At 48.7% G+C, this 14,801-nt stretch overlaps 1 protein-coding gene across 1 annotated transcript; it reads left to right on the forward strand.

The window, feature by feature from the left end:
- The first annotated feature begins 1,382 nt into the window (after positions 1–1,382).
- MAP1LC3B (microtubule associated protein 1 light chain 3 beta) lies at positions 1,383–14,226 on the forward strand. Its single transcript, XM_019412979.2, has 4 exons — positions 1,383–1,573; positions 8,030–8,085; positions 11,689–11,795; positions 12,426–14,226. Exons 1-4 carry the CDS (start codon positions 1,534–1,536, stop codon positions 12,598–12,600), a joined length of 378 nt encoding a protein of 125 aa, XP_019268524.1. The 5' UTR covers positions 1,383–1,533; the 3' UTR covers positions 12,601–14,226.
- Positions 14,227–14,801: the final 575 nt, after the last annotated feature.

Below are 14,801 nucleotides of genomic sequence, written 5' to 3' on the forward strand. Positions count from 1 at the left end.
CCTGAAGCATCAGTAGCTGGGCCCTTGAAGTCTATCCCTGTGGCTGCAAACTCAAGGCCTGGGGTAATTCGGTAAAGCTTTACGGATGCCTAAGGGACTAGGGAAATATGAAACTCTCCTTCCCTTCCCCCACCTCCATATGCCAGATATTGATTTTTTTTTTCCCTCTTGCATTTGGGAACAGTTGTCCAGCAAGAGAACAAAAAGTCCATTTCTTACAAAATAGCAATTAAGCCAAGAAAGCAACTCACCAGTCAATATTTTAAAAAAGAAAAAAGAAAAAAACATTCAAGAAAAGCAGCATACAGTCCACACACTCTTTTAAGACTTCAACCCCGATCACTACGCTTTTGGCAGTAGGTAGGTACATAACAAACGCTTACTGGATTTCTTTCTCCATTTTTCACAGAATAAATACAAAGCAGCCAAGATAGTACACTTGGAGCTTGAAGCCTTCCTTTGGAACTTTGGAAACCAGATAGAACGTTTAAGTGGTGTTTATTCAGAGGTTTTTCAAGGTAAAGGACTGTGACAAAGGAGAAAAAACCTGGGGCAGAAAGCGACGCATGCACAAATGCCCTGTTGTCTAGTAAACAGCAGCGGGAATGAAGAGCCACAACTAACATCGTTGTCCTGGGCTTGGGAAAGAACTATACAAGGATCTGCGCCATGTTTGGCTTTTCTGAAGGGAAACCAATCCCAGCTATATTAAGACCACATCGAGGAACAGATTTGAGTATGTTTTATGCGTTTGCACAGTAACGCGTGTAGCACAGTCCCACTCCACCAAACGCGCACTTGAGAACGGCTTCCCCAAACTCAAACAGGAGAGAAGCCCGGAGATGCGGGAAGCGTTCAAAGTACGCGATGCCCACTGCAGCGCTCTGCGCACCGGTGCACGTCCCGCAGGCGTGGGCACGCGCGGGCAACCCGCGCCCCGCAGGCCCTCACCCCGCGCCCGGCGCCCTCAGCGGCCACTGCGCGTTCACACAGGGCTCGCGGGGGGCGCGCGGCGGGCGCGGGGGGCCCTTCCTCCCCCGGGCCAGTTCCCTAAGCGCTCGACACCGACAGGTGCCTGATCTGGACCCCAGACCCGTGGCGCAGCGGCGAGTGCACGGAGCGACTGCATTTTCGGGTCAGAACTTCGTCAGAGACGCGGCACCAAGCGAGGCGGGCTCAGTCGGAGAAGCTGGGCCCCGCGGGACTTCGGCGCGGGAGACGCTCTGACGCGGGGGGCTACGGGGCCAAGACGCGCGCCCCCTCCCGCGAGCGCGCGCCCGGACCTCCACACCCCGCCCGGCACGCGCGCCTGCGCACGGAGGGCTTTCCGCTGCGCGCGCGGCCCCGCTTCCGCCACGCCCGCCATGGCGGCTACGGCGGGCCGGCCCTGGCCCCGCCCCCTGGGACGCCGCACCGGTCACCTGACGCGGCTGCGGCCTGAAGAGACACAAGGGAAGTCGCTGTCGCCACAGTCGGAGTCTCCGCCGCCGCCTTCTGGAACAGCCGGGGACCCTCCGCCTCGCCTCCCGCGCCATGCCGTCGGAGAAGACCTTCAAGCAGCGCCGCACCTTCGGTGGGTGCCGCGGCGGGGGGCCGGGCCCGCGGAGGGGCTGAGACGGGGAGCGTGGGGACCCAGGGCGACCAGAGTCGGCGGCGGGGGCTGACGGAGGGGTCGGCCGGGGGCTGAGGGGGGTCCGGGCCGGTGCCCGGGGGGCTGGACAGCGGGGCCGGGGCTCGGGGGCCGAGGGGGTCGGACCCAGGAGGGCCGACGGAGGGCCGGGGGCTGGTGCGGGTCTGAGGGAGGCCGAGGAGGGGCCGGGGCCTGAGAGGCGTCGGGACCTGGAGAGCTGAGGGGGGACGGGGCCTGGAGGGCCGACGGAGGGCCGGGGCCCGGGGGCTGACGTCGGGCCGAGGGGGCCCCGGGCCCGCCAGGGGGCTGAGGCGGGGACCCCGGGCGGCCAGAGTCGGCGGCGGCCGAGGCGGGAGCTGGCGGAGGGGCCGAGGGAAGGCCGAGGGGGGGCCGGGGGCCGGGGGGGCGTCGGGGCTGGCCGGGGGGCTGGGGGGGGGGACACCGGGCGGGACGCGCCGGCGCGGAGCTGCTGAATCACCTCTTGGCCTTTCGCGGCGGCGGCGGCCCGGCCGCGGGCACCGCTGTGCAGCAGCCCTCCGGTGCGGGGGGGGCGGGGGGGGGGGGGGGGGGGGGGGGAGGGGAGGGGTCGCCGCCCCGAGTGTCAAGTGTCGTGCCCGCGGGGGCAGCCGACCCGGAGGCCCGTCTGCGACAGGTCCTTTGAAGGGGTGGCGTTAGCGTGCGAGTGAATCTCGTCCAGGTGAGGCCGGATCCCACGTGGTCGCTTACAAACGTCGGGTCCCCCTCGACGGAGGGGCTGTGGGCCGCGGAGGGCCCCGGAGGCGGGCGGCGGAGACCGGGCGTGGCGGCGCGTCCTGACCCGGTTCGCGGCGGGGAGAGGGGGGCCGGCGGCTCGCGTCCCCGCGGCAACGGGGGACGCGGAACCGACGGGTGCTCCCCGAGGCCAGCACATCCCGCGCGGACGACGCGGCCCCCCCGGCCGTGTGTTCGTGGGGCTGTTGGCCGCGGCCGCGCGGGCGGAGGGGGCCGCCGCGGGGCTCGTGCGTGTGCCCCGCGAGCCCCCTGCGCGCGGGCCTCCTCCAACGCAGGGTCTGCCCTCCGTGGAGGGCCCGCAGCTCCCCGGGAGGCGAGCGGCGCGCCTGGGTCTGTGGCTGTCGTTACGGACAGTCGTGAGCTCCTGCCCCTGCGAAGCCGCGCTCCGCGCTCGGGGAAGCGCCCGCCGGGCCGTGGCTCCGTCTGCAGACGCGGCGTGTCCGTTAGTAGGACTTAGACGTGCCTTTCCCGGCGGGGATTTTCTCGCTCACGACCTTCGCGAGCTCTTCTGCAGCCCCGAGAGCAGCGTTGGAAGCAGGTTCCCTGTAGTATCGGGCTTCCGTCCACACCGACTCTTGCATTTATTTGGAAGCTAACGGGGGGGGGGGGGGGGGGGGCCTGGCCGGCGCAGTGGATAGCGCGGTGTGGGTCTCGATCTTGGGGTCGGAGGTTCAACCCCCCCCCCACGTTGGGCATAGAGCTGGCTTCAAAAAGAAAAAAAGTTAACTGGGGACATTGGTGTGGGAAAGATGCTTATTTTCCCATAGCTGAAACTATAGTTACTTTCCTTTTGCTTCGAGTATTTTTAGGTTACTCTAGAAAAATCTGAGCAAGAGTAGGTGGTAAGAGTAAGGAAAGTGAGATTAATGTGTTCTGATGAATTAGAGGGAATTCACCTGGAATCTGGCCCCTTTTTTAAAAGATCCCTTTAGTAGTCGTTTTCGCAGAAAAATATCGAGTGCTGTTTAGCGGCTTCTGCCTTTCCTGGCTCCGGGGCTGACAATTTTCACTTGATTTGTAGCCCAGTAAATGAGAGACGTTAATTCTTCGGTGAGAACCTCTTCACACACTCACACCAGCCCCAGCGAGCTCGAGCAGTTCTCTCGCTTTCCACGTGAGTGAGCTCAGGCTAATTCAGAGCTGAATAGAGCGCCGCTGATAACCTTCTCCCAGGATGCAGAGGGTTGAAGTGGACCCTGAGCTTCATCCAGAACAACCCCTTCCTTTTGTAGCTGAAGAAACTGGGTGGGGCCCACAGAGGTGACGATCGTGATCCACCTAGTGGCAGCCTCTGGACTTGCACTCTGTCGTCCGCCCTGTGTTTTCTGTCCTCCCGGAGGCCGCCGTCGTTTCCAGTACAGGAGATGGGCCAACACGGAGTCGAAAGGCATAGGGTGCCTTTGCACACAGGTGGAAGCGTGAGCTTCCAGAATTGTATTTGAGCGGAAAATTCTGGATTTGGTCTTCTCAGATGTAAAAGTTTTGCTTTAGCCCCTGGGGTTGCCCCAGTTTATTTAATGACACTGTTCTGCGATTCAGCGGTGAGCAGGCTTAAGCTTCTCCGTTAATAGCAGAAAAGTTTGCATGTCTCCGGGGACGTGTATGTGTTGGTCTAGAATAACTACTCTAAAAGGCAGACCTGTAGAGCAAGGTATATGGCAAAACGCAGGCAGCACTCCATGAACTGAAGCTGTACCAGTCGTTGAGGGATTGAATATCTATCACACTTACGATTTATAGACAGATTGGGGGCAATATTTATTATGCTTCCATTTCACTCAATGAAATAGTTTTATTTCAAATGCCTTCAGTCGTCCCAAAGCAACTTTGCAAATACGCTGGTCAACTAAGACACTTCGGACTCCTATTCTCCGTTTTTGTTTGTTTGCAAGGCTTACAAGGGTCTTAGAAGCAGGAGGAAAGGAATCTGGGGAAGTATACCTGCATATGCATTTGGAGGAGTATTTATTCCCATTTTACAACTTTAATTTGTTTATTATCATTTTCTGTGTACAAGCCTGAGCCCTGGGGGAATACAAAGATGACTAGAGGCAGGTCCCTGGCTGCCGGGGGCACTCTGTTGAAGACAAATGATAAACAGATGACTACAACATTAAAAAAATACTTGAGTAAAAGAATTGCTCATATGTGCCTTTATCTGTGGTGTTGGTAATGTTTTTGTTAAATCTACTGTTAGTCTCGGAAAATAGCTGTCCACTTAAAAGAGTGAGGCACAGGCATGTCCCATATTTGCTGTGTTACTCCAGCTCACCCCTGCGTTTTCACTGCAACTGCTCAAGACACTTAAGACATTTCTAGGAGACTTTAACACTATGTGTTTTCTTTTTCTTTTTTTAAGTTTATTTTTGAGAGAGAATCTCAAGCAGGCTTCACACTGTTAGCATGGAGCCCGGTGTGGGGCTCGAGCTCACAACCGTGAGATCGTGACCTGAGCCGACACCAAGAGTTGGGAGCTTAACCACCTGAGCCCCCCAGTTCCCCAGTACTAAGTGTTTTCACCTTAAGGAAGTCACTCACCTTCATACTTTGATTTTCCCACCTTTAGTAAAAAGAATCATTTTTGTCGTTTGGGCCATATTTTGGGGCTAAATCAAGATAAAGAAACTTCTGATACTACAGTATAAAAATTCTGATTTCTGACTTTAAAGTCTCATATTTAGAGCGTATTTTTATTGTATTTTTTTCCTTTTCCACTTGCCAAAACAAACCTGTTTCCTTGTATAAACCTGTTTCCTTGTATTAAAAAAAAAAATCTCCCCCTTCTGTCTGAATGTTTCCAATTAAACTTTTACATGTATTATGATAAGTCTTTAAATGTGAAACATATTCCGGGGTAAATTAAAGAATTCTCATTCATTTGCTAGAGTGAATTAATTGTGATTTCCTCTAACCTCTGGAAGAATCTTCTCTGACAGAATGGAGATTTTTGTCATGAAGAGGGTTGATGGCTAAGTCTATATGGTAGAGCACCTTTTCCTGGGGTAAGACAGACAGGGACAGGGCTCGAAGCTGAGAGAGGCATTGAAGGGGAATCAGAAATAGAGAAGGATTTAAAAGATGATTCCAGGGAGAAAATCCTCCTCCTGTGTCTCCTCTACTCTCACTATTCTAATCACTGCTTCACTTTGGACCGTGGAGGTGTGGCTTTTCCACACATCGAACTGAATTCAGCTGGCTGTCCTAAAATTAAAAAAAAAAAAAATTTGTTTTACAGTCATCTCTATACACAAAGTGGGTTTCTTTCTTTTTTTAAGTTTATTTATTTTGAGAGAGAGAGAGAACATGAGCAGGGGAGGAGGGGCAGGGAGAAGGGGGAGGGAGAGAATCCCAAGCAGGCTCCACGCCGTCAGCACGGGGCTCGATTTCACAAACCACGAGATCATGACCTGAGCAGAGATCAAGAATAGTGCTCAACCAACTGAGCCACTCAAGCAGCCCTATACCCAGTGTGGGGTTTGAACTCAAGATCAGGAGTCGGATGCTCAACTGATTGGTGGCTGTCCTACAGTTTAACTCAGTACTAACTCTTTACCTGGTGATAGCTTCAGATCCAACATGTTGATAAGAGTTAAGTCCCAAAATATTGCCCCTCCCCACCACGCCCAAACACTAATTCCAAGTGCAGCTTGTTAATCTGTGCTTCTGACCACTGGCTGGAAATCAGAGGTTCCCATAACCGCCCACCACCAACCGTGTTTAATTAAATTGCTGGAGTGGCTTGCAGGAAAGCTGTTTATTTACTAGATTACTGGATTATTACAAAGGATATTAAAGTACACAAAAGAACAGCCTCATGAAAAGTACTGGGGTGAGTTCTGGAAGAGTCCTGAGTGCAGGAGCTTTTGTCCCCGGGGAGTTTGGTATTCTCCCAGCACCTGGAAGTTCTGAGCCCCATCCTTTTGGGTATTTACGGAGATTTAATTACATGGGCCTGACTGGTTAAATCATTGGCCATTAATGATTAGTTCATCCTCCTAGCCCCTTTCCCCTCCCTGGTTGTTGGGGTAGGTCTGAAAGTTTCAAACCTAAAGTCACTGTTCTTTCCCCTGGCAGCCAGTCTCCCATCCTTAGGAGCTTTCCAAAAATCACCACATTAACACAAACCTCAGACATGGTTGTTTGGAGTTTGTTATGGAGAAACAAAAGATGCCCTTATCATTATCACTATTCTTGTTTAGAAAATTCCAAGGGTTTTGGACCAGATACATCAGTCAGAATATTATAGATGGGAACCACTAGGTTAAGCTTACTATTAACAGTACCTAAGAAACAAAACAGGTTAACATAGAGGAAGGGATGGATGAATAAGATAAACAGGCAAATCATAAGAGATTTTTTTTTTCAACGTTTTTTATTTATTTTTGGGACAGAGAGAGACAGAGCATGAACGGGGGAGGGTCAGAGAGAGAGGGAGACACAGAATCGGAAACAGGCTCCAGGCTCCGAGCCATCAGCCCAGAGCCTGACGCGGGGCTCGAACTCACGGACCGCGAGATCGTGACCTGGCTGAAGTCGGACGCTTAACCGACTATGCCACCCAGGCGCCCCAAGAGATTTAAATACAGAAAACAAAATGAGGGTTGCTAGAGGGGTGTCAGGTCGGGGTTGGGCTAAATGGGCGATGGGCATTAAGGAGGGTACTTGGGGTGAGCACTGGGTGTTATATGTAAGTGACAAATCACTAAATTTGCAGTCTTTATAGTAGACGTGTTTATATTTAGTGATTTCTTAGAAGCTGTTTTAGAAATTTTGGGTGGGAAAATAGAAATAGAACCTAAACGTTCATAATTTGAACATGGGAATTATTTCAGTCATTTTAGTAAATTTTTTTGAAATTCAAAAAAAGTTGGTAATAGTGGTATATACATTTATATAGGTCATAGCATCTTTTTTTCAAAGTCACCAGGATTTCTCAGGAAGCCCATGATATTGATCACTTACATAAGTGATTATATTAAGGGGGAGAATAGAGATTGTCAAAAAACTAGTATTCAACAGTAGACTTTGTGCTTTAAACTTTTAGGTAAAGGGAGGGGTGGGCACTGAGTGAAACTGTTTAAAAGTCAAATAGGAAATTCCTTTTACCCATATCTATTTTAGGCATTTTCTTTCCTTTTAAGGACTATATCATTGAAAAGCAGGAAGTGATAAGGGAACATTGTATTGGAGAGCCTCTGGTTGATCATGGATTTCTGTACCAACTTAAACTATGGAAAATGCACAAAAATTGACAGGTGGTGGGAGTCCTTGGAGGAAAGATTGGTAATACCGTGCAGTCAGTCTGCTGATTGTATTTGACTGAGCCTGGGGTCCCAAACCCTTGAAACTAGGAATTCTGTACTCTTGGTCTTAGGCTATTCCACCTGCTATAGCCATGTAGTTGCATGTTGGTTTACATGGAAGTTGCATTTGGCCTTACATGTCAGTTTACCAGATATGAAATGCCAGTGTTTGGTTCTTCTGAGTTCTAGGAAAGATACCCTTACTGCTCTACTCTGCCACAGCTAGGGATAGGTGAATTCACATATGGAAACCACCAGTGAAAATGCAGGAAAGAAGCTGCATTGTCACCGTTAATAATGCCTGTGTCTTTTCCTTTCATTGCAGAACAAAGAGTAGAAGATGTCCGACTTATCCGAGAGCAGCATCCTACGAAAATCCCAGTAGGTAGTCTCCAGCATCTGTGTTTCAGTCATTCATAATGTATGCAGACGGGAGCACTGCTTAAGTATTTTGGTACAACACTGCTGTGTGCAACCATGTGACGGGTTTCTACAAAAATCCTGACCAATAGCCCCCAGTGTCAGCTTCATGACCTAGAATTGAGATCACTTAATACACAGTTTTTTCATCTAACCCCATTGTTTCCTCCTGAGTCTGAGTTTGGTACCTTAATGTTACACACTTCACAAGTCAAATGTATTTATTTGGGGGAAATGAATAGAGGGGCTAGAACTGGTAGGAAGTATCCACTGTCTGCTAAAGTAAGCTGAGTACTGCGGTTGGAAACTCAGTAGTCCTCGGGATTTAAATGTGACTGCACATTCCAGGATGTCTTTTGACGCCCCAGAGAAGTCTCTTGTATTTGGCTTCTTCGCAGGAAATGGAGGAAAAACACTGCTCTTTCTTGTCACGTGTAGGTAGATGCCTCAGATGCTTTTTGGTGTGCCCAGGAACCCACATCCTCTGCCCCAGATCCTTTGCTGGCAGACCCTAGAAAAGGTTTCTGCCTGAGGCACAAGGTCTAGTGGGTAAGAGGAACTCCTGGTTTCAGACAGAGGCTGAGTTCAGGCCTTAGGTTCAAGGTTACTAAGTGATTTTGAGCTAGTTACTAAAATTCTGAAAGGTGCTGCTACATCTTTATCTGTAAAATGGGAAGAGAATCCCATCCCATGTAGTTGTTGGAAAGATTTGCGTAATTCTGTGTACGTGGTTGTCACCTCCTACAAATTCTATAGACCCCTGAGAAACTCCACTGTTAAAAGCTCTGTGGCAGCTTTCGTGTTCGGCTTTGTGACATGTGATCTCATGCCAAACTGAGGGGAGAGGAAAGAGCCAGGGAGTTGGGGCTGTAAGGTACCCAGAAAAGAGAAGACGGGTCTGCCCAGCAGTTTCCCAACTGTGGTGTCCTACAGTAAAAAACAGTCTGTTTTCCTTGGCCTGCTTAGAAATTTCAGTCTGTCCTGGTACTTGGTCAACATGTGGCCTGGGGGATTTCTTGAACTGTAAGGTTATCTTCACTTTGAATACCTGCTGTCTTATCTGCTAGCAGGTGCTAGCTGTTGGAAACAAACAGCCCAGTAGTCTGCCAGGGTTTGTGCCACAGCCTCCTTTTGAAACGCAGATATCTGCCTATGTTAGCAGTCCTTTCTGCCAGTTGTTTCCGGGTTTTGGCAGAAATCACGTGCTTATATTTCCCCGTTCGTGCTTGTGATCCCCTGAACAAGTCTGAGAACCACTGTCACAGGCACTGCTTGTTGAGAATCGGATGGAAGGACCGAAGGCAGAAGCAGCTCCGCCGGCAGTCTGGTCTCCACTCCTTGAGGGCGGCTGTGTCCTCCACGCTTCTGCCCACAGTGGCCGCCTAAGTGCAGCACTCAGGAGGGCACTCCTCAGATGCAGCCAGACGCCTTACCCCCTGACTCACACACCTTCTCTCCCAGATTAGAAGGGTACCGGAAAAAGGAAAAAGAAGGGACAAGGAAGCCAGTCATTTGTAGGTGATGGTTCTCGTGGGGGTGGCCAGTGCGGGCGAGTCAGGAGCAGCTCGAACAGCTCCTCTCCCCGCAGAGCAGCCTGAGCACCTGAGAGAGAGCAGGAGGTGCCCGAGGCCATCCTGTCCTGTGTCCCCAGGCTGCTGCTGTGTCCTCCTTTAAGGGAAAGGTTCTAAGGTCTTAAGTTTTTCCTCTGGTGCTTCTGCCTCTTCTTGGACCAGGAATTTAAGATTTCTGCCTTGCTTCTGATCTCTGCTACTAGTCAAACCCAGGCAAGTGTACTCTATCTACTGATTCTTTCCTGTGGATAATGTTGTGAACACACCCTGTGGATAAAAGTTCTAGATCTTACCAAGGAAGGTGATAACAGTTTGATTTGGCCTTACACAGAACCTCACGTGGGCTCCCTTACAGCGGAGCCATATACAGACAAGTCTCTTCCCCTTTTCTGAAGAAACATGTAAAGATTCCCATTCCTGACTCTCAGCTTCTCGTTGTGGCAGGGTATGGCTGTTTTGCTTTTGTAGTGGTGTAGAACTAGGGGAAAAACTGTCTTTCCTCTATGGAAAGGAAGTATGGCAAGGAGTTGATGGATTTATTTCAGTTCATGATGTAAAACTATTGACTTAAAAATTTTTTTTTTAACATTTTTAATTTATTTTTGAGACAGATGGAGCACTAGCCGGAGAGGGGCAGAGAGAGAGAGAGGGAGACAGAATCCAAAGGAGGCTCCAGACTCTGAGCTGTCGGCACAGAGCCTGATGCGGGGCTCAAACCCACAAAGATTCTTGACTTTTAAAACTCATTAAAGAGGGGCACCTGGGTGGCTCAGTCAGTTAAGTGTCCAACTTTGGCTCAGGTCATGACCTCAGTTTATGGGTTCAAACCCCGCGTCGGGCTCTGTGCTGACAGCTTGGAGCCTGTTTCAGAGTCTATGTCTCCCTCTCTCTTTGCCTCTCCCCTGCTCGCGCTCTTTCAAAAACAAACGTTAAAAAAAATTTTTTTAACTCTTTAAAGAAATATAGGGAATATTTTGTCAATATGAAAGAATCTTCAAGTCTTTCTGCACAAAATGTGTTTCCAGAACCAGTGAATCATTGTCTCTACTTGTCAGATATTTACTTAAGACTTTTTCCATGTCAAGTAGAGAAACAGGTCTAGTATGAAAAAAACATGAGTGTATTACCATAACAAAAAACTTCCACACTTCAGGGGCGCCTGGGTGGCTCAGTCGGTTAAGTGTCTGACTCCTATTTCAGCTTGTGTCATGATCTCATGGTTCCTGGGATTGAGCCCTGTGTTGTGTGTGTGGACCCCCAATGTGGGGCCTGCTTAGGATTCTCTCTCTCTGCCCCTCCCCTGCTCATGAGAGCTCTCTCAAAATAAACTTAAAAAGAAAAAAAGGTACGGGGCCTCTGAGTGGCTCAGTTGGTTAAATGTCCGACTTTGGTTAAGGTCATGATCTCACAGTTCATGAGTTTGTGCCCCGAGTCAGGCTCTGTGCAGATGGCTTGGAATCTGGAGCCTGCTTCAGATTCTGTTTCTCTCTCTGTCCCTCCCCTGCTTGTGTTCATTCTCTTTCTCTCTCTCTCTCTCTCTGTCTCTCTCTCTCAAAAATAAATAAAAACATTAAAAAAGTTGTTGTAGAAGTACATCTAATTAAAAAAGATCTTACGTATTTCAGAGGAAATGGTGGTGGTGTAATTGACAGACAGATTCAGAGCTTTACACTTTAAGCTGGCACCTGGCCTCTGTTCTTAGTATTTTTTTTTCTGGCTAGTTAGTATATTTTCATGGTTCCAAGTAAAAAGAATACATAGCTCACCTCCTGGAGGCATCCACTGTGTATTGTGTGTGCCATATTCTGTAAGGGACAGAGTGTAAGCTGATAAATGATCACTCTTCACAAGAGCACTATGAGGAAACTAACAACTGTGCCGTTTCTATTTCAGACCCCGTTTAGGTATGTGCCAGTTACAACATAGGAGGTATTTTGTCTGTTCTTCATAGTTAATGCTGATCTCACAATCTCTTTTCTGGCTATTTTTTTAGGTGATCATAGAACGATACAAGGGTGAGAAGCAACTTCCTGTACTGGACAAAACCAAGTTCCTTGTACCTGATCACGTCAACATGAGTGAGCTCATCAAGATCATAAGGTATATAATCACTTTTTTCTATTTCTTTGGGTAGCTTCTCATTCTTTATCAGACTTAGATAAATCTTTAGTGTTGTTGTGTTTTGTTTCAAATTTTTATCTTCAGTTTTGATTAAGATCTCCACAAGCTCAATAAAACCTAAAGACATTTCCTTTCTGAGTTCTTCTCTCTTCCCTGTTGGATCTGCTGTCCTTCTGATTCTTTCGTCATAACCATCTAGTATAGATGTTGTCTCTTGATCAGAAAAATTACAAGTTTTGTACAGCAAAATTAGTAAAAGAATGCAGACTTGGTACAATGGTAATATAAACTATATTTTGAAGTATTTCTCATACTAGACACTAATGGCTCTTCAGAGAGCATGCTAGTTTAAGACTGGCCTCAGGAATATAGTAAGAATAATCTATCAAGTATTACCACTAATATATCCTTTGTCAGTGTAATCCTAGGAAATGTCCTGTACTTTATGAGAAGCTTTGAGAGTAATCATCAGTAGGCATACATTTTATTTTGCCAGAAGCAGCATGTACAAAATCTTTGTACTTGTGTGTCAGTGGGGGGTGGGTGGGATTTTCACACATCCCGGGTATTGGTGTTCAGTATCTCTTCACATTATTTTTCTTTCAATAGGAGGCGCTTACAGCTCAACGCTAATCAGGCGTTCTTCCTGTTAGTCAATGGACACAGCATGGTGAGTGTGTCCACGCCGATTTCTGAAGTGTATGAACGTGAGAAGGACGAAGACGGGTTCCTGTATATGGTATATGCCTCTCAGGAGACATTTGGAATCAAAGTGTCTGTGTAAGACTAGAAAAATGCATCTGTTCTAGAATTTTTTTAAGCCCTTACCAAGGAAAAAAAAGGGATATTACCAACTGAGATTGATCCATTCATCCAATCACAGACCATCAAAAACAGTAGTGTTCCTGCCTAGGAGTTGTAGGAAGTTGTTTTGTGCTACAAGCAGAAAAATGGAGCTCCACATGAGCACATTCAGCTTTGGAAAAACCATTATTTAACCTAGGCTGTTTTGTTTTCAAATTTAGAGGTTTAAAAATAAAATACTTTGCATTCTAAGTTGCCGATAAAATAGACCTTCACATTATTCTAATGCTCTTTCCCTATGAGGAACTTGCAACATAAGCATTCAGCGAGAAATTCTTTTCTAGGTTCACAGAACCAGCCAACTTTTTGTAGAAGAGTTTCCACTCAACTAGAGAACTCTCTTTAAGAGGATCTTGGAAAGCATAAGTTGTCAAGCATAGCCCCCTTCCCGCCCGCCCACATTGGCCATAATAGTGGGCAAAAAGCAGGAAAAATCGAGGTGGATAAGAAAACTCTGAACTGCTGCTCAAGGTTCTCGACTCCTAGTGTAGTGTGCCCCAAGTCCATGCCTGTGCAGTGCCATTGGGGGGGGGGGGGGGGGTTCGTTTGCTTCTCTAGACAGTAAAGCACCACCGCTCAATAAGAACCTTGAATGATTTAAAATTTTGGTCTAGTTTCTCAAAGGGCCCAGGGAAGAAAAAAGTGACATTTCTTCTGGTTTGCGTGTTCTCTGAGAGGTCAAACTGCCATCTGCTTTGGTAGAGAAACAAGCTGTTCAAGCAGTTTTGTTCCTTAGGTCAGTGGTAGAAACTACAGAACACGGAAACTAAAGCATTAAGATTCAGATGCACTCCCTCTACCTTTCAGCCTAAAGCTGTAGATGGTCCATGTTTTATGTTGTGTGTGGCTGTTACGAAAAAGTTCCCACATTTTTAAGAGTATTTCAGTTGTCACTGTAGGTCAGAACCGTCCTGGTTCCTCTGCTCAAAGTGCATGTCAGTTGTGAAAAGAACAGGAACAAAGGAGACATACACTCTTCGTGGATATCGGTGTCAAAAATTAGACATTTTCCGAGTTCAACTAGAACCACCAATGCTTCCTACTACCTGCATGGGCTCACTATTTACTATTTTTGTGGGAGTGACGGAAAGATCACAGTCACCTTTAGACTGTACGTGTAACGAGCAGGTTACGTTTCACCTTTGTGTATTTAGACGTGTGTGGAATACCCGGACCTGTTAGTGGAAGTTACTTATTAATGGGGGGGGGGGGGGGGGAATATTGCTGCATATGGGCGCTTGACTCCCCAGCCTTCCGACCACTCCCACTGCATGCATCTGTCCACGTGGCTAACTTTTAATATGCGTATTTTTACATTATGTAAATTCTTAATCAGCCTGTCTTGTTTAGATTGTACACATCATTATACCTGACATTCTTGTAACTCCTGTGTGGTAAGATTCCTAGAAGAAATTCAGCTTTTTAAAAAATACCATGTGGGAAGGGCGCGACTTCTACCCCACATCAGTGGGTGGTCGCTATAGGATCTCTAAGCCAAGTACGTTTTTAATGAACTAAGGTGAATAAAGGCACAACGAAAACCCGTCGCCGAGTTCAGTGTAATGGATCGGTATCCGATACTCGCAGTGGTATAGCGTCCGCGCTATCCCGTGCCAGGCGGGGAATTTCCTTCCTAACGGCACCAAGGCTGGTTTCGCTGCAGGGGGGTGGGGGGCCGGGAGTGGGCAGAGGGGTGCCCACCTCTGAAGGGCTCTGCCTTGTCCGAGGCACCTTTCTCACCTCAGTCCAGGTTCTGCCAGCTCGTCTCGTCTTTACCAAACAGGAGTCTCCTGAGAACTAAAAGACCGGCCACAAAGTGTACGGATGGATGTGGGACCCGGGTGTTTTGTGGGAATAAACACTTGGAACCCTGCCACTCTAAATGAAAAAGTACCCCACAGAAGGTGTTGAGTATGCGCTGCCTGGTCGAGAAGACATTTCGTGGTTTACGGGCACCTCGTGCTTCATCAGGGAAAGGTGGTACAGACTGCAGCCAAGCAGTGGCCAGCACTACGCCCTGGAAAACCTCCACCCATTCCCAGTTGGAAGCAGGCACCTCAGAGGTTTGTGGAAGAACCCGGGGAGCGAGCTGAGGAAACGCTCTGCTTCCGCGATTGTGCT

Source organism: Panthera pardus, unplaced genomic scaffold (genome assembly GCF_024362965.1).
Source record: "Panthera pardus isolate Hobbes unplaced genomic scaffold, ASM2436296v1 HiC_scaffold_19, whole genome shotgun sequence".
In the NCBI taxonomy this organism is placed as follows: domain Eukaryota; kingdom Metazoa; phylum Chordata; class Mammalia; order Carnivora; family Felidae; genus Panthera; species Panthera pardus.